The 24,627-nt window shown below is 37.9% G+C and overlaps 1 protein-coding gene across 1 annotated transcript in view; it reads left to right on the forward strand.

The window, feature by feature from the left end:
• Positions 1-24,627, forward strand: part of SNX27 (sorting nexin 27) — a 66,908-nt gene that overhangs the window by 21,842 nt on the left and 20,439 nt on the right. The window contains exons 2-5 of the mRNA XM_059376160.1: positions 3,056-3,287; positions 18,423-18,615; positions 20,611-20,675; positions 22,188-22,292. Of these exons, the coding sequence (XP_059232143.1) occupies positions 3,056-3,287; positions 18,423-18,615; positions 20,611-20,675; positions 22,188-22,292 (595 nt within the window). The remainder of the gene's footprint in view (positions 1-3,055; positions 3,288-18,422; positions 18,616-20,610; positions 20,676-22,187; positions 22,293-24,627) is intronic.

A 24,627-nucleotide genomic window follows, 5' to 3' on the forward strand; every position in this document is an offset into this window, starting at 1 on the left:
AAGGAATTTCCAGCCTTGTATTAAATTGTGGAATGTATAACCTTCCATTTTTAGTAGAACCAAATAAACATTAGCAAGTGTGTTTAGAATGTGACAGTGGTAGTTCGTTCCTGTCTTTATTTATTTAATTTTTTAAAAGAGGTTTTTAGGTTGATAGCCAATTTGAAGCTTGGTCTTTCTGATAAAGAATTGAAACATAAGCAAGCTCTCTTGCTCCCTGGCTCTTGGAATAAGCCCTACTGCAGTTTCCCAGATGACTTTCAGGGCTTGTTTTTTGAGTGACCCAGGAAAAGTGTATTTTAATGTAAAAACTGAATGGATGGTGGAAATATGCATTGAAAGCAGTAGTTCTTCACCTTTTTGGTTAAGAACTTTTAAAGGTTAAGAACTTTTTTTTTTTTAAGATTTTATTTATTAATTTGACAGAGAGAAATCACAAGTAGATGGAGAGGCAGCCAGAGAGAGAGAGAGAGAGGGAAGCAGGCTCCCTGCTGAGCAGAGAGCCCGATGAGGGACTCCATCCCAGGACTCTGAGATCATGACCTGAGCCGAAGGCAGTGGCTTAACCCACTGAGCCACCCAGGTGCCCCTAAAGGTTAAGAACTTTTAAAGCCAGTGGAAGCAGTGGACCCCATACTCACGGTGAAAAATACATATATGCACAAATATAGTTTTACAGACAAATGATATAGGTGTTCACCAACTCACAGCCTATTGACAGAATACCCCAGATTAAAGATACCTTAAAGGAGAAAAAAATGGGGAGCTGAAAAATAAGATTTTAGTAGTTAAACTTTTTTCATAAATGTGTGTTTCATAAAATTGCTTATACTAACGTAAAATCTTGTTTTAGTATCCAAGGTGTTCAGTCTCTAAAGTGAGTTTTCCCTACTTTGTTAAAAAAATTTTTTTAAGGGTATTCATGAATAAGCTAAGATTCCTAAGGGTAGATGAAGTTCTCTATGTTGATTTCTAAATTTTTGCTCTTTTCAATTTTTTCTACCAGCAAAACATGTTTGTAGAACTATTGATAAGGCTAGGATTAGATGAAATCCTTTGACAATTCCCAACTTTAGGTTTCCATTTCTTCTTCAACCAACATTTCTTCAACAGCGATGCAATACTTTGTTCTTTTTTTTTTTTTTAAAGATTTTATTTATTTATTTGACAGAGAGATCACACAGATGCAGAGAGTCAGGCAGAGAGAGAGAGGGAAGCAGGCTCCCCGCTGAGCAGAGAGGCCGATTCGGGGCTCTATCCCAGGACCCTGGGATCATGACCTGAGCCAAAGGCAGGTTAAGGCAGCGGCTTAATCCACTGAGCCACCCAGGAACCCCACAATACTTCATTCTAGTGCAAGTATTCAGGTGGTGTTCCTAGCGAGTTACATGTTTCATTACAGTAATCCTCACAAGAATCCTTTTAGGGGCTTATTATTGTCCCCATTTTACAGATGCAGAAAACAATGCTAAGAAAGGTTAAATGACTTAGTTAAGACAAGTGCCTGCACTGAAGGTAGGGCCAAAAATTTGAACCCATAGCTTCAAAGCTCATTTTCTCTCTGTTTTACCCTCTGGCTCTGTGATGAGAGTTGATCATTTTTTTGATTACTAGTTTGACCTGATCCAAATCTTAAAAGCCCAAATTTCTATCAGTGGAAGGGGTGCTTTTATTTTTTCTATAGCTAGCCAATTGTAAAATTACTGAATTTTTTGTGTGTGTATAAGTTAGACTTTAGGTTGTGAAAGGTCTAGAGTGCTGAATTTACTGATTAGATTGTTAAACCCAAAAGGAAGGAGGTTTAGCAGGGTGATCTCTTGCCTGTTCTGTTTATATAAATGGATGTTTCAGATACCAGACTTTGACAGAGACAGTTCAAGTGACTGGAAAGTTTGTGGAAAGCTTGTTACTAAATTTAACATCATTTTCAGGAAGGAAAAATCCTAATGGTTTGGAACTGAAAAAGAGCATACCTCTAAAGGGTTGTAGATAAACTTTTATCACACTGAGTAAGGCCAGGTGTCTATTTCTTAACTCTTGGGAGATAGCCATGGAGGGAACCTCCAGCTCAGCTAGCTGCCTTGTGGTTTTTGCTGAGACAGCAGGCAGGGTCAGCATCGTAGAAAGGTAGTTCACAAAACTCACTTTGCTGAGTGAGTTTTGTGACACTCAGCATCTTTCTGGCAAAATTATTGTTCTTTCAAACCTTGTACTTTTCCTAGTTGCAGCCTTCTTATGCAATGAAGCAGGGAGGAGAATGAGTAGGTTGATTTACTATATAACTTTAGATGTAGGTTCTTTTAGTTTGAACTGACGACACAGGGCTTTAAGTGAGATAGCACAGAGCAGAAAGAAGAGTAGATAGAATGCTAAGAGAGAATAATTGATGTAATTGGGAGGACAAAAGTTGGTTCAGATAATGAAATTTCAAAATTGCCTTTTTATTAAAAACCAAGTGATAAAAGAAATTATTTATATGAAAATATATACCACTTAACTCCCAAGGTGATGAAACTTGGTATAAAGGAAAATTAAATTGACTGATTTGGAGTTACGGGATAGAATCAGATATAAATATAAATTATTTTAAGTCATACTTTTGAGTCTTTTCAAGTTAAAGGAATGCATTTTGTAAAAAAAATTTCTTCTTACAGAAATTTTAGGAGGTTTAAAAAGAACTAAGTAGAGTTCAAATGGCAGTATTATTAAAAGGTGTTTTGAATGTACTGTATACATGCTTGGTTAGGATGAGGAAATTGGCTTTGAAAGCTTTGTTTCCTCTGCAGCTTCACCATGTGTTTTTCCTGAAGCTCTGTGTGGGATTCTAGCATAGAGGAAGGGCAGGCCCTCTCACTGTTTCCATTTTTTCTCCCTGCCATAAGTTCACAAATACTTTTTCATGTATGATTTATAAAAATAATAACAGCTTTTCTGGAACCAAATTAATCTTGATTTTATGGTTCATACTGCGTGACAGCGGGGGCAGGAGGGTGGAGTTACAAGGTGTTTGGACCCTTCTGGTTTATGGGATTTCTTTTTCCCTTTTTCCCCTTAGGAACGGCGTGAATGTTGAGGGGGCGACACACAAGCAGGTGGTGGACCTGATCCGAGCAGGCGAGAAGGAATTGATCTTGACAGTGTTATCTGTACCTCCACATGAGGCAGATAACCTAGATCCCAGTGACGACTCGTTGGGACAATCATTTTATGATTACACAGAAAAGCAAGCAGTACCCATATCGGTCCCCACATACAAACATGTGGAGCAGAATGGTGAGAAGTTTGTGGTGAGTGTCAGCTCAACTCAATCGTCAAAACATTTAGCTTTTATTTCCCCTCGATCTTGTCATTTATGATATATATTAGAGCATTAGAAGTAATCACCACAACTTTGATTAGTTTGTCTACCAGCAAGATGGGTTCATACATAAATAAAAGATACTGATTATGATTTTTGCAGGGAGTAAAGTACGGTAATGGAGAGGATTTCTATTTCTGTTTAAATATAATTCCACTGTCTTTCCAGACAGTTTTAAGTTTGCATTCTGGTCTTTTGTAAACATGTTTAAGTTGGTTTCGTTGACTTGTTTGTTCGTTTATTGGTTGCCATATATCTTTGCTAATAGCAGTCTCTCACTTATTGTTGACTCTGTAGAGCTATAGAGCAAGGTTAATTTCAAAAGATGGTGTTTTCTAAAACATTTGGGTAATACAGAATTTGTCCACATCAGAACCTACAAATGCCCTGCACTCCTTTCTACCTCTTGTTCTTTTTCCTTTTCTTTGGAGATCCTGGTTGAATGATTAACTTGGGTTTTCCGCAAGGTCCTAAGTATACTCTGACTACAGTTCTCATGCACTGTTCTATATATTGTCAACCTGTTACTGTTGTAGATGTGCAGGAACGCCCATCTTGAGTTCTGGGTGATATGTGCCAGCCTCTTTTTTGAGTGCCTTGCTTGTTCCTCAAAACCTGATAGGGGCTGGTAGCCCAATATACTTATTTTTTCTCTTGATTGAGGTATGCTTTATTTGCCTTTGATTATTTGGGGAGTGTTGAAATAATGAGAAATTCATTATTCTTTGTAGAAAGTGCAGTGTGTTCTGTTAGATATTGGCAAACAGACCATATGTGTTTCAAGGTGAACTGCTGACTAAAGATGTAGTCTCTGAAACTGGGATTTATTCCCTGTGTAGGAATGAGCCACAGGACATTTATGGTAAATTCTTTTTAGTGGAGAAAAGCAAGCAGAGAAGCCAGAAAAGTTCAGAAGGATCAAATAGTGTTCAACTGCATCTTTAATTTAGCTGGTGATGGTAATCCATATAGCACAGCACAGTTTATGTCAGCCTGGTCTACGGATTCTCAAAGCCTTACTCACAAAGTTTAGAGTTTTGTGTTTTGGAGGTACTATACTTTGAATCACAAGGCATGTAAAAAGTAGAAATCAAGGTCAGCTCTTAAAAGTAGAGCAGATTCGATGTTGAGACCTTTTGGGAATTACCTGAGAACTTTGGAACCTCTGTAGACTTTAGAAAAGGAATGAAACTACTAATTATCCGTTTTAAGAAAATCGATATTACTGAGCATAATTTACCAACATTAACATTCACCCAGGTTAAATGTTCATTTTCATGAGTTTGGATAAATGTACATAGTTTTACAATCACCATCATCACAATCAAGATACAGAACATTTTCACCACCCCAGAAAGTTCCCTGGTAACCCTTTGCAGTCAGTCCTCTCCTTATAACACCACCCCTGTCGACCACTGATGAGCTTCCTGTTAGTATATTTTGCCTTTTCTCAATGTCAAATAAGTGAAATCATATAATAATATTATATATATATATATATATATAGTCATATAATAAGTAGTTTTGGGTATCTGGCTTTGTTCATTTTGTTCATTTTTTTAAAAGATTGATACATGTTGCATATATCAGTAATTTGTTCCTTTTAATTGCAGTTAATTTTTAATTGAATAAATTTACTACAATTTGTTTTTCCAGTGGCTTTTTGATGCATGTTTGGGTTGTTTCCAGTTTGGGGCTATTATGACTAAACCATGAAATAACATTAATATATGGGGCTTTATGTAGATGTATATTTTAATTTCTCTTGAGTAGCTAGAAGTGGAATTGCACGGTCATATTGTAAATGAAAGTTTAATCTTTTTTTCCCTTTGAATTTTTTTTTTTTTAAGATTTTATTTATTTATTTGACGGACAGAGACCACAAGTAGGCAGAGAGGCAGGCAGAGAGAGAGGAGGAAGCAGGCTCCCTGCTGAGCAGAGAGCCCGATGCAGATGCAGGACTTGATACCAGGACCCTGGGATCATGACTTGAGCCGAAGGCAGAGGCTTTAACTTACTGAGCCACCCAGGTGCCCTCCTTTGAAGTTTTTATTTATCTATTTGAGGGAGAGCACGAGCACAAGTTGGGGGGCGGAGAGAGAGAGGGGGACAGGGAGAAGGACAAGCAGACTCCCCACTGAGCAGGGAAACCCATGCAAGGCTCAATCCCAGGACCCCAGGATCATGACCTGAGCAGAAGTCAGATGCTTAACTGACTGGGCCACCCAGGTGCCCCTAATCTTTTTTTTTTTTCCCCCAAAGATTTTATTTATTTTTTTGAGAGGAGCAAGAGAGGGAACAGGAGTGAGGGGAGGGAGAGGGAGAAGCAGACTCCCCTGCTGATCAGGGAGCCCGGTGTGGGGCTTGATCCCAGGACCCCGGGATCATGACCTGAGCCAAAGGCAGATGCTTAACCCGATGAACCACCCCGGAGCTTATTTTCATGTCCTTAGTGGCCATTCTTACATTTTCATTGTTGAATTGTTCAACTTTTTCCCCCATCTTTAAAAAAAAGATTTTATTTATTAGAAGGAGTGAACATGAGGGCGCCTGGGTGGCTCAGTGGGTTGGGCTGCTGCCTTCGGCTCAGGTCATGATCTCAGGCCTTCGGCTCAGGTCATGATCTCAGGGTCCTGGGATCGAGTCCCGCATCGGGCTCTCTGCTCAGCAGGGACCCTGCTTCCCTCTCTCTCTCTCTCTGCCTGCCTCTCTGCCTACTTGTGATCTATCACATAAATAAATAAAATATTTTAAAAATAATAAAAATAAAAATAAAATGGGAGGAGCACCTGGGTAGCTGAGGTCATGATCTCAGCGTCCTGGGATGGAGCACTGTGATCAGCTCCATGCTCAGGGAGAAGTCCGCTTCTCCCTCTTCCTCTACCCCTGCCCCCACTCATTCTCTCATGTTCACTCTTTCTTTCTTTCTTTTTTTTTTTTTTAAAGATTTTATTTGTTTATTTGACAGACATCACAAGTAGGCAGAGAGGCAGGCAGAGAGAGAGAGAGGGAAGCAGGCTCCCTGCTGAGCAGAGAGCCCGATGCGGGACTCGATCCCAGGACCCTGAGATCATGACCTGAGCCGAAGGCAGAGGCTTTAATCCACTGAGCCACCCAGGCGCCCCACCTCCCATTTTAAAACTTAAGTTTTTTATCTTCTTTTTTTTTAAAGATTTTATTTATTTATTTGACAGACAGAGATCCCAAGTAGGCAGAGAAGCAGGCAGAGAGAGAGGAAGGGAAGCAGGCCCCCCGCTGAGCAGAGAGCCTGACATGGGACTCCATCCCAGGACCCTGAGATCACACCGGAGCTGAAGGCAGCGGCTCAACCCACTGAGCCACCCAGGCACCCCTTATTTTGTTGCTAAGAGCTCTTTATGTATTTGGAGTCCTTTATCAGAGAGGTGTTTTGTAAAGTATTTTTCCCAGGCTGTGGCTTGCCTTTTTAAAAATTTTTACTTATTTAAAAGATTTTATTTATTTGAGAGAAAGCATGAGAGGGGATAGGGTCAGAGGGAGAAACACACTCCCTGCTGAACAGGGAGGTTTATACGGGCTTGATCGTGGGACTTCAGGATCATGACCTGGGCCGAAGGCAGTTGCTTAACCCAACTAAGCCACCCAGGCACCCTTTATTTTTATTTTTAAAATTTTTTGTCATATGTTCAATTAACCAGCATATAGTACATTATTAGTTTTTGATGTAGTGTTCAACATTTGATTAGTTGTGTATAACACCCAGTGTTCATCACCCCCACGTGTCTCCTTAATACTCATCACCTGGTTACCCTATCCCCCAACCCCTCTCCCTCTGTGACCCTCAAGTTCCCAGAGTCCAGTGTCTCTCATGGTTTGTCTGATTTCCTCCCATGCAGTTTTCCTCTCTTCCCCTTTGGTCCTCTGTGCTATTCCTTCTGTTCCACATAGGAGTGAAATGTATGATGATTGTCTTTCTCTGCTTGACTTATTTCACTTAGTATAATCCCTTTCAGTTCCATCCATTTTGATGCAAATGGTAGGTATTCATCCTTTCTGATGGCTGAGTCATACTCCATTGTATATATGGATCACATCTTTATCCATTCATCCGTTGAAGGACATTCTTTTTATTTTTAGCAGTATCTTTCAAAGAACAGAAGTTTTACATTTTGATGAAGTTGAGTTTGTCTGTTTTGTTCATTTATGGATAATTTATATTCTAAGACAGTTGCCTAACAGAAGGACACAAATCTTTTGTTTTCTTGTAAAGGTTTTATAGTTTTAACTCTCTGTTTTTGTAATAACTTTATTAAGGTGTGATTTACATACCAGCAATTGTACAACTTAAGTGTATATAATTCAGTGGTTCTTAGTTCACAGAGCCATTACCACAGTTAGTTTTAGAACATTTTCATCCTCTCAGAAAGGCAGCATTTTCCCTATCTCTCATCTCCCTATAGATCTTTTTGTCTCTATAGGTTTGCCTATTCTAGACTTTCCACATAAATGAAAATTATATGTGTTCAAGGGTTTATCCATGTTGTAGCATGTATCGGCCAAGTAACATTCCATTGTTTGGAAATGCCACATTTAATTTATCTCTTCTTCAGTTGATGGACATTTGGGTTATTTCTACTTTTTGGTTGTTGTGAATAATGCTGTTTTGAGTATGTGTGTTGTTCCAGGTTTTTAATATATATCTTTATAAGTACTACCTTTAAATAATTTTGAATAATAATATTACTTCTCGTATAATAAAAGACGTTTACAACAGTATATATCATTTCTTTCTGTCATCCTTTGTGCTGTTGTTGTCATACATTTTACCTCTATATGTGTTATAAATTCCATGTTACTTTGTTATCTTTGCTTTAGATAATTCAAGAAATGAAAAATAAGGAAAGGGTCCTCCCTGTTCAGCAGGAAGTTTTTTTTTTTTTTTTTTTTTAAGGTTTATTTATTTGACAGAGAGACAGCAAGAGAGGGAACGCAAGTTGGGGGAGTGGGAGGGAGAAGCAGGCTTCCTGCTGAGCAGGGTCCCCGATGCCTGGAGCTCAATCCCAGGACTCTAGGATCATGACCTGAGCTGAAGGCAGATGCTTATAAACGACTGAGGCACTCAGGCGCCCCAGGAAAGAGCTCTTTTATAATAATTTAATTACGTATTTACCATTTATGGTATCCTTCATTCATTTGTATAAATTCAGTTTCCATCTGCTATCCTTTTCCTTCTGCCTAAATAATTTTCTTTAATGTTCTTATAGTGCAGATCTTCTGGCAATGAATTTTCTTAGTTTTAGTTGGTCTGAAAAAGTCTTTATTTCACCTTTATGTTTGAAAGAATATTTTTATCTGGTGTAAGATTCTGAGTTGATGGGTTTTTTTCTTTCAGTACTTTAAAAATGTGACCCCTGGGGCAACTGGGTGGCTCAGCGGGTTAAAGCCTCTGCCTTTGGCTGGGATCATGATCCTGGGATCCTAGGATTGAGCCCCACATCAGGCTCTCTGCTTAGCAGGGACCCTGCTTCCCCCCCCCCCCCCCCTCTGCCTGTCTCTCTGCCTACTTGTGATCTGTCAAAAAAAAAAAATCTTAAAAATGTGACTCCTGTATATACTGGCCTGAATAGTGTCTGATGACAAGTGAGAGACCTGATTATTTCAGCTTTTGTTCTTCTCTAAGATGTAATGTTTTAACCCCTTACAGTTACCGTCAGAGTTTTTTAACTTCAAAGTTAAGTCTTTCTTGGTGTTTATCCTGCTTGGGTTTTCTAAATTTTATAGATTTGTGGTTTGATATCTTATTATTTTTCAAAAATTGTCAGCCAGTATGTCATTAAATATTTCTTTAGCTGTGTTCTTTTTGTCTTGTCCTTCTGAGATCCAATTACTTGTATGCTAGACTGTTTGATACTGTCCTAAGCTTTTGGATGTTCTATTGTTTTCTTTTTCTTTCTTCCTTCCTTTTTTTTTCTTTTTTTGCTTTAGATTGTTTTTGTTACCCTGTATTCAAGTTCACTGATTATTTCCTCAGCTGTGTCCAGCCTACTATTGAGCTTGTCAGAGAAATTCTTCTTCTCTGATACCATGTTTTTATTTCTATCATTTCCCCTGAAATTCCCCATCTATTTACACATGTTGTCTGCCTTTTCCATGACATCTTTTAATGTATGAATCATAGTTATTTAAGGTGCCTGATAGTTTTGACATTTAGCTATCTCTGAGATTGCCTTATCTCTTGCCATAAGTGTTTTTTCTTTCTTACTTTTTTGCCCTGTAATACATGATTGAGTACCAAGTATCATGTGTAGAAAAAAATAGAGACCAACGTAAATAATATTTGAACCTGAAAATAAGCACATGTCTTCATCAGGGGATTGAGTCAGTCAGGCTCAGTTTGGGTGTTGTTTTGGCTTTTGGTACCTTTATTGTTCCATAGGCTTCGAATCTCTCTAATAATATAGGCTGCTTTGTGCTTAGAGTACGGGCTGGGGTCAGAAGTTCTGTTTTTCTGTGTTCTGCTCTCCCTGCCCTCTCAACTTTTAGCTTCCCCTGCGTTGCCTATACCACAGACAAGTTCTCTCTACCTTTGCCTATCCCCCTCTGACAGACTGCTCGTGCTTTTTATTTAGGCTAGATTTATAGTGGGAGTTCTGTGTTATCTGGTCCAACTTCTGTCTCAGACAGGGTCTATGCCTGTATCTTGGGAGCAAGACTTTTTTAGTTTTTCTGCCCTTCTTCCTTATCATAGCTAAACTCTGCCTTGTATCTGTGGTTAGTCTTGGAAGAGTTTCTTGTCCCTTCTCTAGCTGTAGCAGAGCTCTACTTAGTATCAGTATAGGAATTTGGGTCTAAGATGGTTTCCTGCCTCTCACCAGGAGTAGGGAGTAAAGGGTTTTTCATTTTAGTTTTTCCCCAGAAGCAGTGGATCTTTGCCAGTGCCCTCTGAATGAGAGAATATGCCGGCTATCCCCCCCCAAGGGCTTAAGGCTTTTGCTTAATGATAGAAGATAAGGGTTTAGGGGATGTAGGTGGGGCATTGTGTTTTTTTTTGCTAAGCACCTCTGTCATGCCTAAGCTGCCACAGTAGCCCATTTCTAGTGTCCTGCTCTGACTCTGGTCTTTCTTTCTTTCAAGAGGCGCATGAAAAAGACTTCCAAGTGCATGGGAAATCTCTTATATCTAGAGCAGTATTACTTATTTAAGATTTACTTCCTAAATCTTAAACAGAAGCAGCCAATGATAACTACTTAATGTATTTGTCTGCTACTACTTGTTTCTGTCGTATCTGAGTCTGTTTCTATTGACTGAGTTTTCTTCTGGTTTTAGATCAAATTTTCATGCTTCTTCATATGTCTAGTAATTTTTGATGGGGTTTTGCACCTTGTTAATTTAATGTGACAGTATGTTAGATTTTGTTATATTCCTTTAAAGAATGATGGGTTCTGTTCTTTTCTTTCTTTTCTTTCTTCCTTCCTTTCTTTCTTTCTTTCTTTCTGCTGGCATGCAGTTAAGTTACTTATACATTACTTTGATCCTTTTTCAGGTTTTTAAGCTCTTTTAGGGTAAGCCTAGAGTAGCTTTTCTACTCTAGAGCTAATTTAGCTCTACTCCTAAAGCATGGCCCTTTTGAGTTCTTTTGAATGTCATGGAGATTCAAGGGAGGTCTCTTTGTTCTGGCTGGAGGGAAGTCAAATGATTACAGATGCTCTTTGAACTCTAGTAAATTATTTTTACAGCTTACCCTGGTAATAGTTCTTTCCTCAAATTGCTATTTGGCCAGAATTCAAGGGGATCCTATACAAAATCAAGGGGATTTCTAGAGCTCTGTCTCTCTTTTGCTCCCCCCCTCTTGTGTACTCTGTCCTACAAATCCTAGCTGCTTTGGCCTCCCTGAACTCTAGTTTCTGTCTCCACAACTCAGTGAAGTTGGATGCCCCAACTTCACTGGATGCCCCGTCTGACCCCCATTTCAGGAGAAACCAGAACCTAGAAAGCCTAGGTTATGGTAGAGGTCATCTTGTTTATTTCCCTTTTCTCAGGGATCACAGTTCTTAGTTGCTGGTTGTCTAGTGTCTAAAAATAGTCATTTCCTATGTTTTGCCCAGTTTTCTAGGTGTTTATTGTAAGAGGTTAATTCCAGACTATTTAGAAGTTCCCAGATTATCCTATAAAAACAGAACATTTTTATTTATAGGTAATTAAAACTTGATTTTTAATATTCTTGATTTTAAAATAAATACCAGTGGAACCTTGCTTCATACTATTTAGAAAATTTGATTCTAGTTCAATTAAGGATTTAAATAACAAAAAAATTAAAAGCTGTTAATAGAAGGTATAGGTGAATAGGTATAGCAAAGAGTTTTTGGTCCTGGGTATAGCGGAGTTTAACACAGAAAGCAGTGATTATAAGAATACTGATAAATTGGACTTCATAAAACAGACATTTTTAAAAAATCAAGTTACATAATAAAGTGAAAAGACAAATGACACAGTAGGAGAAGTTAGAATATACACACATGAAAAATCCTATGTCAAGGACTTATAATGAACTCTACAAATCAGTGAGAAAAGCACAAAAACTCAGTCTAACACTGGGCAAAATATATGAATGTGTATTTTACAGAAGAGAACACTCACATGGCCAATAAATGTGTGAAGAGATGATAAACATCATTAGATGAAACATTAGAGAAATGTGAATTAGGACCGCAGTGAGAAATCTTTTCATACCCATTCCCCATTGGCAAGAAATAAGAGGATCTTTTTATGTTTTACTGAGAGGAGTATAAGTTGATGTAACTAACCACTTCAGCTTACCGTCTGGCATTATCTATTTAGGTTGATTATTCACATACTTCATAACCTTACAGTTCTACTCTTAGCATTCCCAAGAGAATCTTTTATATATGTACAGCAGGGGGTATGTATACAAATTCATAGCAGTATTTGTTCACGATAGCCAAAACCCAGAAACAACCCAAGTGCCCATCAGTGGGATAACAGATATTTAAAAAGCAAAACAACAAATTGTTATATACAGCAGAATAAACCACAAAGGTATGTAACATTGTAGATGAGACTAGGGAAAAAAATAAGCCATGAAAAGATCTCACTCTGCATGATAACCTTTTTATAAAACTAAAATACCCCCCCTTTTTTTGTTATTTCAGAGGTAGAATTTAATGATTCATCAGTTGCATATAACACCCAGTGCTCATTACATCAGTCGTCCTCCTTAGTGCTTGTCACTCAATTATCCCTCCCCCACCACTTCCCCTCCAGCAACCCTCTGTTTCCTAGAGTTTGGTGTCTTACAGTTTGCCTCTCAATTTTCATCTTATTTTTCCATCCTTTCCCCTATGTTCATCTGTTTTGTTTCTTAAATTCTGCATGTGAGTGAATTCATATGGTATTTGTCTTTCTCTGACTTATTTTGCTTAGCATAATAACCTACCCTCTAGTTCCATCCATATCCTTGCAAACGGCAAGCTTTCTTTTTGTAATATTCCATTAAAACTAAAATATCCTTTAAAAATTAATATAAAAAATAAAAATGTAAGGATTACTAATAGATACAGGAAAATACTATAAAAAGAAAAGCAAAGGAATGATGAACGTGATTGAATATGTTAATTTTGAGGGTCAGGGAAGCAGGGAGAGGAGGGGATAAAGGTGGCAGTGACTATGGTTAGAAATTATTGTCAGGGTCTTATTTATAGTTTACTTTTGACAAGGTTAAAGTAACTAATTAAATTTCCAAACAAAGAGCTTGCCATAAATGAGACTGCGTTATGAACCAGGGATTATGATTAATCTAGTTCTATACACCTGAGGTCTACATAAAGAAAAAAAAAATAGACCATTTATGATCCATCTTGTGGGAGAATACACATACACATGCATGCACGAACACACAAGAAACCTAAGTTATTGAAGAGCATATTGTGGCCTTTGTGCTTTTTTATTTCCAGGAAGGAGCCTAAATACTTCAGCATTAGGGAAAAATCTGAGTTAAGGATCTCACAGAAGTGAACTAAGAGTGCTGTATCTCCTTTTACTTTATAAGCAGCTTAAGAATGGCAATGTTGTTGTTGTTGCTGTTTTGAGACTTTTTTAAAAAAAGATTTTATTTATTTATTTGATAGGAGAGAGAGATCGCAAGTAGGCAGAGAGCTGGGGAAGCAGAGAACCTGATTCAGGCCTTGATCCCAGGACTCTGAGACCATGACCTGAGCCCTAGGCAGAGGCTTAACCCACTGAGCCACCCAGGCACCCAGTGTTGTTTTTTTTTTTTTTTTAAAAGATGAATTTTCAGATAAAAATAAGATTAAATAGCAGGATGGTGTTAGAAACAATTTGTTGGTCATAATGTACATTGAAGTTTCATCCAGATCAATAAAGGGAACAGGACAGCATCTATTTGACTTTTGGAAGCTGAACTTGGATGATATTGCCAAAATGTCACCATTCTATTTTTATTTTCTAGTAACTTTTGCATTATATAAGGAGATTCTCCTCTGTGTGTTCAGTAACATAATTCCTGTCAGAAAATGAAAACTTTTTAATATTCACATCCTACATAGGATGAGATGTTACCATTTCAAAGCCTTAAGGTGGGGATCTAAGGAACCAACAAAATGGAGATCTCTGATATTTGGGATATCTGATATTCTGGGATTTTGGTTTTGCTACTGAATACAGAGCCCAGATGTTAATAGAATTGCTTTCCCTGCAGTGGATTGTGCTCATTGTAAGATTTTATCAGTTACAGGGCACCTGGCTGGCTCATTTAATAGAGCACAAGACTTAATCTCAGGGTGGTAAGTTCAAGCCCCACATTGGCCATGGGGCCTGTTTAAGAAAAAGAGAGAAAAGAATTTATTAGTTATCATCATCTGGCATTTATTACATAGGATTAAGTCATGAGGCTAGAGAGAAAAATGACATGACATGAATTTTCAGCATTTACATATTAGAAATTATTTTGAAGCTGAATTTTGAAACTTTGACCTACAGAATCCAGAGAAACAAAATTAGATCCCTGACAGAAGTTTTATACTTTCCTCACCCATATTTTTTTCTGTTGGGTTCTTACTAAGCAAAGAGGATCTCAAGAGGACTGAAACTTGAAACTCAATGGTGCTAAGAGCAGTGCAGAGCCTCTAAGCCCACTGGGCCCTGCTTGCCCCAGCCCTGGAGCCTGAGGGCAGGTGCTGTCTGATTGCACGGGCTCTGCCCATGAATGGATAACAACAGAAAGTGGTATCAGAACAATGAGATTCAGCAGTTTTGCACAGGAAGCTTTGGGAGATGTTGTTTAATGTAGTCTCCTTAAAGGTGGGACAAAATTGAACAAACAAGAAGAGTTTGGTCCTTTGGAAAGTGTAGAAGCTGCTAGTGAACTCTATTCTCCACCATCAGGAGAAGTCACTGAAATTAATTGCAGAAAATCCAGGACTTGTCAACAAATCCTTTTATGAAGATGGTTGGCTGATCAAGGTAACACTCAGTAATCCTTCAGAATTAGAAGAATTAATGGGTAAAGAAGCATATAAAGAAATACATAAAATCTGTTGAGGAGTAAAAATGGAACCCCTAAATAGTATGAAAGGAAGGAAAGAAGGAATGGAGGGAGAGGGGGAGAGAGAGAAAGAGAGACCGACAAACTTGTTGCCTCAGACAACTGGCTTTGCAGTTTGAACCTTCCAAGTTGAAGAAAGTGAACAGTGATCGTTAAATTCAGTGTATTATGGTAAGCTGGACTAACTTCATCTAATTCTGTTTATGATCCAGCCAGTCTTAGGGTTTAAATTAAGGTAGAAAGATCCCAAAAGCACTGCCTGCCCATGTACAGCTGTAGTTCCTATTTGATTATGTCCTCCTCAAGTCCAGAGAATGAATGAAAAAATATATATACATACATATATATATTTTTTAAAGAATTTATTTATTTATTTTACAGAGATCACAAGTAGGCAGATAGGCAGGCAGAGAGAGAGGAAGGGAAGCAGGCTCTGTACTGAGCAGAGCGCCCGTCGCGGGGTGTGATCTCAGGACCCTGGGATCATGACCTGAGCCGAAGGCAGAGGCTTTTAACCCACTGAGCCACCCAGGCACCCCCAGAGAATACATATTTTTGATAGACATTCTCGTTTGTAATGAGACTATGGGCATTTCTTTTTTTTTTTTTTTTAAAGATTTTATTTATTCATTTGACAGTCAGAGATCACAAGGATCTCTTGTGATCAGAGATCACGACCTGAGCTGAGGGCAGGAGGCCCCAACCCACTGAGCCACCCAGGCGCCCTCTTTCTTTCTTTCTTTCTTTTTAAGATTTTATTTATTTGAGAGTGAGTACACAAGTAGGGGAACTGGCAGGCGTGGGAGAAGCAGCCTCCGCACTGAGCAGGATACTAATGTGGGACTCCATCCCATGCCATCATCATGGGATTATGACCTGAGCTTAAGGCAGATGCTTAACTGACTGAACCACCCAGGCATCCTGAGACTGTGGGCATTTCTCATGGCCCATGGACATTTCTTGAATTTTAGGCAGAAGACCTCAGCATGCAATAAGTCAATCAGTCATTTTTTTTTGGCAAGTGAGTGTGTCCAAACCAGGGAACTATGAATACTGATAGATCTTGGTTAATTTTCAGGACCAATGAAGAACAAAGACAATCTGTTGGCACTCTTTTTGTATGTTTCTTATTTGCTTAGCACAGTTAATTTATTTTATTTTATTTTATTTTTTAAAAGATTTTATTTATTTGATAGAGGCAGGCAGAGAGAGGAGGAATCAGGCTCCCCACCGAGCAGAGAGCCCAACGAGGGGCTTGATCCCAGGACCCTGAGATCATGACCTGAGCTGAAGGCAGAGGCTTTAACCCACTGTGCCACCCAGGCGCCCCTAGCACAGTTAATTTAAAAATGCTTTTTGGCTCTTGGGGAGGACATTCCTGCTTGCCTTAAAGTATTACAGAACTGTCAGGCATCCAGATTATTTATATTTCTGTTGCCTTGACACCACATTTAAATTGGGATGGGGGAGGTAGGTGAGTGGCTATTTGATGTTACTCTTCTCATCGTATAAAGAAACTGAAAGTTGAGTCAATTTCTCAGGTTTCTTGTTGAAATTATCACAAAGGCCTCTCAGGCTGTAGCGTTCTTTTTATCCTAGGAAATGTTTTACGGGACTTGAGATCACTCAGGTTATCATCTTTGAAGAAATACAGTCATAGTCTTGTACATTATCAAAGATCTATTGATCTATTCTATTCTTCCCTGGAAAAAGATTTTGGGGAGTATCTTTGAACTTGCAGTGTCCCTAAGTAGTTTTACCTTCCTTCCTTCCTAGTATGAGGAACTCAGGCTGATACGTATCACCCATACTGTTACGGGCTTAGTTTTTGTAAGCAAAAGAATGGTGATGTTATTGAGAAATTTGGATACTTTAGTTTGAGAAGGAAGTATATAAGGCCAGACTGACTAAATAAGAATTCTTTTTTTTTTTTTTTTTTAAAGATTTTATTTATTTATTTATTTATTTGACAGAGAGAAATTACAAGTACACTGAGAGGCAGGCAGAGAGAGAGAGAGAAGGAAGCAGGCTCCCTGCTGAGCAGAGAGCCCGATGCGGGACTCGATCCCAGGACCCTGAGATCATGACCTGAGCCGAAGGCAGCGGCTTAACCCACTGAGCCACCCAGGCGCCCCTAAATAAGAATTCTTAAGACATCCTGCCCTCAGGAAAACTGTGGTATTATCTAAGGGAAATGCTGTTCTCCTTTTATGCATTTGTACTTCAGGAGGCAGTGATGGGAATACTTGATAATATATGTGATTCATTACAACTTTGAGTGATAATCACAGGAAGAACGCTCATTGATCCGGATCATACACATCCTTGGAGACTGTTTGATAGTGATTAGAGGCTTTGTTTTTAATTGGAGGAATCATGAGTAAAAAGTTATAGGAGAGGAATCTTGAATAAATTAAATTTTTTTTTTTTTTTGCATTTAATTCACTTCCTAAATCACAGAACCATGGGAAAGACACATCTTGAGCTTTGAAGGAAAGGCTTTGGCCTATACATTCTCAGTGATTAACTTGTGATTCCATGAGTAGATGATCTGTTTTGTGCACGTTTAAAATTTGTAATGATTTTTGCAAAACCAGTTAATGTGATTTGGAGCCAGTTTTTCCATCTCTGCCTCATTTGTTATGTTCTGAGAATACAGAGTAACTTGGATTATTAGTTGTTTTTGGATTGCATGTTCTATCACTTTCCTTTATGAGGGTACATAGTCAAGAATTTCACATATATCCATTTATTTTGTAATCAGATATTTACTGAGTGCCTGCTGTGTTCCACACTCTGTTCTAGAAGCTTGGCATGTATCTATGAACAATAGACAAAAGTCTCTAACCATTTCTTCATGAGGATTCTTAACTCTTCGTAATTACAAGGTGGTCCTTAGAATATGTTTATTCTTCAACTTTTTGTTAGCCCTGTTTTAATGATGGAAGGAAGAACAAAACTAAAGCTATCTGACTTTGGGAAAGTAGTTTTTGCAACAAAAACATTTTACTAACAAAATGCTACTATTACATAATTTTTGGAACTTCTTTGAAGTTTGGGCCACACACAAATAACAGTCACATTGCTTTCTAGTCAACCCTCACTTTATAAATCTCCAAATTTACTTGCTTGTTCATTCACTAGATTTACCACATTGACTTTGAATGACTTAACTTTCTGAAAATAAAATCCACTCTTTAAAGCTGATAATTGCCTTTGAAGATATTTAAAACAATGTGTTGGAGGTAATTTTAATAGCAAAAATAAGGTCATGGACTGCTTAAAAGGAGTGGCACTCTTGTACCTATCATTTCTGGCATGTTTCTTAAAAGTAAGCCTTATTTTACAGTGACCATGAACATATTCTCTGTTAAGTACGTAGCAGAATATACCTCACCAGCATTTGTCTGAGCTTGACTTTAGATGATTCTGTGATTTAATTTGTAGTAAGTAGGCTTTTTTTTGTTTTTTTTTTTGTTTTGTTTTGTTCTTTCCCCTCACCAGGTATACAATGTTTATATGGCAGGGAGGCAGCTGTGTTCTAAGCGGTACCGGGAGTTTGCCATCCTACACCAGAACCTGAAGAGAGAGTTTGCCAACTTTACATTTCCCCGACTTCCAGGGAAGTGGCCATTCTCTTTGTCAGAACAGCAACTAGATGCCCGACGTCGGGGGTTGGAAGAATATCTAGAAAAAGGTAAGCTGGCCTACTAAACTCTACTCTCTCAAGTAGACGTGGAGTCTGGTGGGTATATGTTGCAACTCTTAAACTCCATAGCTAAGTTTCCCGAAACTCAGTAGTGAAAGTAAATCACATTTCTCTGACCATTGATGTTGAGTGATCTGAGCTTTGAAGCTCAGACTGAAATGTCCAGCACAAGGATTAATTGTCATTTCATTGACTTGGTGAGGACTTAACAACAGAAAAATACATAATTCGTTTTTGATGCATTAGGGACCTGTATTTATAGGGTTAACGTTATTTGCCAGCAAACACAGACAGACTCATCAACATGCTGAGTTGACTTCAGAACTAAACAGGCCATACTTAAAACATTTTTATTAAAATGATTCTCAGTTCACTGGCAAATCATACTTGAAAACTCCTTTTCCTCTTACAGGTGCAAAGTTGTAGGTAATCTAAGGTCCTGTTGATCTAAGCAGGTTATAGGTTAAAGTATTGAAACCTACTTGTTATCTCAGGACTTCCAAGTAGTGTATCAGAAGTCTGAGATGTGGGTGCTGAAACATTTGCTTATCTGGAAAGATAAGGAGAAATGACCCAGATTTCCAGAATAAGATAGTTCATTCTGGTGGCTCAGAGAAGAGATCCTTATATTATGGAGTTACGTAATTTCCCAGTTGTGCAACAGGCCTTTTTGAAAATACTAATTTAATAGAAAAATGGTCTTACATGATATTTATTAATTCTATGTCCTTGTGTCCTTGTATAAGAACTAATTGGCCTAATTGAATTTTTTAAAAACTTTTGTAGAGAGCCTTATCCCTGAAGAAAAAACTGTTTCCCCTGTAGAAGTTAGTGAGACTCCCTCATCTGTTTTTAGCTTTTTTCTAACATGGAATGGCCTCTAAACACAGCCCTCGGGAAATGAAAAAGGGGATAAATTTTTTTTAATAAAATGAAGTAAAATCATCCATATAACTTAACATCCTCATGAGAATGTCAGGAAATTAACTTAGATTTAGACAACTACTTACCTGCTTTGCTTTCCTTCCTTCCTTTTTTTTCTTTTCTTTTCCTTTTTTTTTTTTTTTTTTTTGGTTGTTTTGAAGCTAAAGTTGGTGAGATGAGAAGATGTGCTGAGCTTACTACTTAATTACCTACCCATTTTTTCCGAAGTAGTTTTAAGTTCTCTGACTGGCCTGGTTCCTAAGCAAAGTAGTCTTTTTTCCTTTTGTATTTGCTTTATTCCTAATTGACCTTATCCTTGCTCTATTGTCTTGTTCTTAGTTCACATGTGATTGCAAAGTTAAATTTACTGAACTTTCTCTGGTTTTGGGTGACTTCCTTTGGCCATGTTTAATATTTTTAGCAAGCTACATCATTTTTAAAAGATTTTATTTATTTATCTGACAGAGAGAGAAAGAGCACAAGTAGGCAGAGTGGCAGGCAGAGGGAGAGGGAGAAGCGGCCTCTCCGCTGAGTAGGGAGCCCAATGCGGGGCTTGATCCCATGACTCTGGGATCATGACCCGAGCCAAAGATAGCCACTTAACCATCTGAGCCCCCCAGGTGCCCCATCAGCAAGCTACATCTTTGAACATCCTATTATTCCTCTGTTGTAGTTCATATTTATAAGAATATTTGTTGTGCCTTAATATGTCATACGTCAGGAATGGCATACCTCCTCTGCATTGCCTGCTACTCACGATTTATGCTTAAACCTTGGTATGTTCCTGACTTTAAAGTCTTGATTTTTAGGGACACCTGGGTGGCTCAGTGGGTTAAAGCCTCTGCCTTCGGCTCAGGTAATGATCCCAGGGTTCTGGGATCGAGCCCCACGTTGGGCTCTCTGCTCAGCAGGGAGCCTGCTTCCTCCCTTCTCTCTCTGCCTGCTTCTCTGCCTACTTGTGATCTCTCTCTCTGTCAAATAAATAAATAATATCTTAAAAAAATAAATAAAGTCTTGATTTTAGAATCTCATGCCAGATTCTATTTTTATTTTCTACAGTGTGCTCAATACGAGTCATTGGTGAGAGTGACATCATGCAGGAATTCCTATCAGAATCAGATGAGGTAGGTGAAGAATCCCTTCAGTGACTATTTACCCCTTGACTCCTTGTGGGGGAGAACAAAGATATTGGTTATAGATTGAACTGCCATAAATTCTCCAAATGAGTGTTTTTTCAGCTTCCCTTTCTTCTGTACCCTGCTTATCTTTCAAGATCTATCCTCCTAGCAAAATTCAGATAAAACAGTATAGTATTGTTAACTCTGGTCACCATGCAGTAGAACTCCAGAACAAGAGCTAAATCTTGGTCATCTTTCTATTCCCTGTGCCTTACCATAATGTCAGGCATATTGTAGGTGCTTAATAAGTATTAATGGAGTAGAAGAATGAATATGTAATGCTGCTATATTAAATAGTGTTTTATCAGCTAATTATTTTTTATGTATATGTCTTTTTTTTCCCAACTAGAAATAAGTTTCTTTCAGACAAGGGCTTACAATGAAGTAATATTTAGGATAGTTTTAGATGATGAATATTTTTTTTTTTTTAAATATTTTATTTATTTATTTGTCAGAGAGAGAGCGAGTGAGAGCGAGCACAGGCAGACAGAGTGGAAGGCAAAGTTAGAGGGAGAAGCAGGCTCCCTGCAAGGAGCCCGATGTGGGACTCGATCCCAGGACGCTGGGATCATGACCTGAGCCGAAGGCAGCTGCCTAACCAACTGAGCCACCCAGGCGTCCCTAGATGATGAATATTTTTTAAGTGGTAAACGAAAATCCACTTGCTCTTAAATAGTTGTTTCTCTCTAATAAAACTTAGAAAGTCAGAAATCTGTTAGAGGAGGGGTACCTGGGTGGGTCAGTTGGCTAAGCATCAAACTCTTGATATCAGCTCAAGTCTTGATGTCAGCATCATGAGTTCAAGCCCGGAGTTGGGCCCCACACTGGGCATGGAGCCTACTTTAAAAAAAAAATCTGTTAGAAGAATATATTAATCATCAAAAGCAATAAGAAAGAAGGATCTTTTAAATTAAGGGATAAGGATTGTGTACTCTTCTCTAGAAGAAAATTGGGCATTATACTAACTCAGAATCCTGCATTTCATCCATTTTTCCTGTCAAAGGTGTTATGATTACTTCAGGGTTTGGAAAGGAACTTAAGATACGACTTGAACCAATCTAGCATGCTTAACCATTTAAATCCAGAGAATGTTTGTCAAAACTACTGGGTTTAGTTGTTCTCTTTTCTCATTTGTGAGTTCTGAATTTTGGAAGTAAGCCAAAAATCTCATCTTTTTTTGACCTAGACTGCTTCACACAAGTGTTCTGTTTTGAAATGTGAACATATTAGCTTTAACATGTTTCTTTCCTCCCTGTTCATCTTAAAGGTGAACTTCTGCTGCAGCCTGAAGTCAGCTTTCTGACTTGTAAAATGTATTGACTTTAAGGTTTCTTTTTACCCCTTTTCACTGGAACTTGTTTTCTATCACATGTTTAGGTTTGTTGTTTAGCTAACATGTTGCAAGGAGAGTGAGGATATGCTGGGTCATAAATTCTATCTCTTTGTCTTTTCCCCCAGAACTATAATGGTGTCTCCGACGTAGAGCTGAGAGTAGCACTACCAGATGGAACAACAGTTACAGTCAGGGTTAAAAAGAACAGTACTACAGACCAAGTATATCAGGTAAGTTAAACTTGAACATGTAGACTCAATATTGGATGGTATAAAGCTAAGGAAGATAGATTAAATGAGTTAAAACATATAAAGTGCTTGAACTACCTGGCATATAATGAGTTTATTAAATGTTAGGTACTCTTGTTGATGTTATTATTAATGTGAAAATAGTTTGCCCCCCTTGAAGGAAGGGTACAGTTACCTACTGTCACAGTTACCTACCTACAGTTACCTACTGTAGGTAACTACTAGGTAGTTACCTACCTAGTAGCTGTGATTAGCCCACCCCTTCTTTTTAATTGTAAAAAACTTTAACATACATGAAAACAGAACAATACAGTGATCCCCCATTTTTCTATCACTTATATTTAATAATCATCAAGATTTTGCCACATTTGTATTATATATCCTTTTTTCCTTTTCCTTTGTTTAATTTTTTTAAAAAGATTTTATTTATTTGAAACAGAGAGAGAAAACACAGGCAGGGGGAGGAGGGGCAGAGGGAGAGGAAAGGCAAGAAGCAGACTCCCTACTGAGCAGGGAGCCTGATGCAGGGCTCAATCCCAGGACCCTGGGATCATGACCTGAGTCAAAGGCATGTGCTTAACCAACTGAGCCACCCAGGTGCCCCTTTGTTTAAATATTTTAAAGCAAATTCCATTTTATTGGACCTGTGTATATTTCAGTATAAATCTTCCCCCTCTCTCTCTGCCTACTTGTGATATCTCTCTGTGACAAATAAATAAAACCTTTAAAAAAAGAATCTGAATCTAAACAAGGTTTGGTTTTTATGTTTGTTTTAATATAAAGCAATCTCCCTTCCCTTCTCCAACTTTTAATTTCCATGTGACTGATTTATTGCAGAAATTGGGTCTGTGGTGTACAGTGCCCCACATTCTGAGTTTATCTTTTTGTTTGTTTTTTATCTGTGTCATTTAATATGTCTATCTTCTCCTTACATTTTATATAAATTGAAGTTTGCTCTAGAGGATCGATTAGGTTCAGGTTCAGCTCTGTTTTATAAGAATACTTCACAATTGTGATACATAGGTAGATATCTATCTATTTATAGATAGTGAAGTATTCTTATAAAACAAATATATAAATATATATCTCCTATTGCTTTTCAACAGAAGTTATACAATATCTTGTTATCCCACTTTTTGTGATACTAAGATTAATTAGTAGGTTGAGGTGGTGATGACCTGGGCCCTCTACTGTAAAATTTCCCAGTGATATGTAATTAGATGAATGTACCATCAGTGATTGCTGCCTTAACCACTGATTTCCTTAAGCGTTACAAAGTACTAGTTTTCTAATTCTGTCATTTCTTCATATTTGTTAAGTAGGCTTCTTCTGTAAAGAACTTGTCCTTAACTAGGGCTGTGTAGTTACCCTAAAATACAGTTTATAGAAAAGGGAGGATAAATATTGAATTTTTTTATTGCCAATTTTCAGAGTAAAGAATTGGTGTCCTAGTTGATTCCAGTGAGGGCCAGTGAAATAATTATTTTGTTTTATTTTATTTTATTTTTAAATGTAATTTAATTTTATTATCATGGGGTTTTAGGTTATTTAATATAATTTAACATATATTATCTTTGATTCTCAGATTGTTCCAGTTTTGGCCAGTGGAAGCTCCTTCATGTCTGCTTCTGTATTCTTTTGATGCAACTTACTTGTTTATAATAACATTCTTGCTTTTTGATACAAGATGTTCTGGTCTCATCTTTGTATATTTCTCATCCTAGATTTAGAATCAGCCACTTTCCTCAGGAGTCCTGGTTTCATAATCAGTGAAATAATATATATATACATACACACACACACACATTAATTTAAATTCAATTAATTAACATATAGTGTATTATTAGTTTTAGAGGTAGTGTTCAGTGATTCGTCAGTTTATATAACAGCCAGTGCTCATTACATTATGTGCCGTCCTTAATGGCCATCACCCAGTTACCCCATTTGCCAACCCACCTCCCTTCCAACAACCCTCAATTTGTTTCCTTAGTTAAGAGTCTCTTACAGTTTGTCTCTGTCTCTGATTTCATCTTGTTTTATTTTTCCCTCCCTTCATCTATGATCCCCTGTTTTATCCGCATATAAGTGAAATCATATGATAATTATCTTTCTTTGACTGACTTATTTTGCTTAGCCACCTCCCTTCCAACAACCCTCAATTTGTTTCCTTAGTTAAGAGTCTCTTACAGTTTGTCTCTGTCTCTGATTTCATCTTGTTTTATTTTTCCCTCCCTTCATCTATGATCCCCTGTTTTATCCGCATATAAGTGAAATCATATGATAATTATCTTTCTTTGACTGACTTATTTTGCTTAGC

This window comes from Mustela nigripes, chromosome 14 (genome assembly GCF_022355385.1).
Source record: "Mustela nigripes isolate SB6536 chromosome 14, MUSNIG.SB6536, whole genome shotgun sequence".
Taxonomy (NCBI): Eukaryota; Metazoa; Chordata; class Mammalia; order Carnivora; family Mustelidae; genus Mustela; species Mustela nigripes.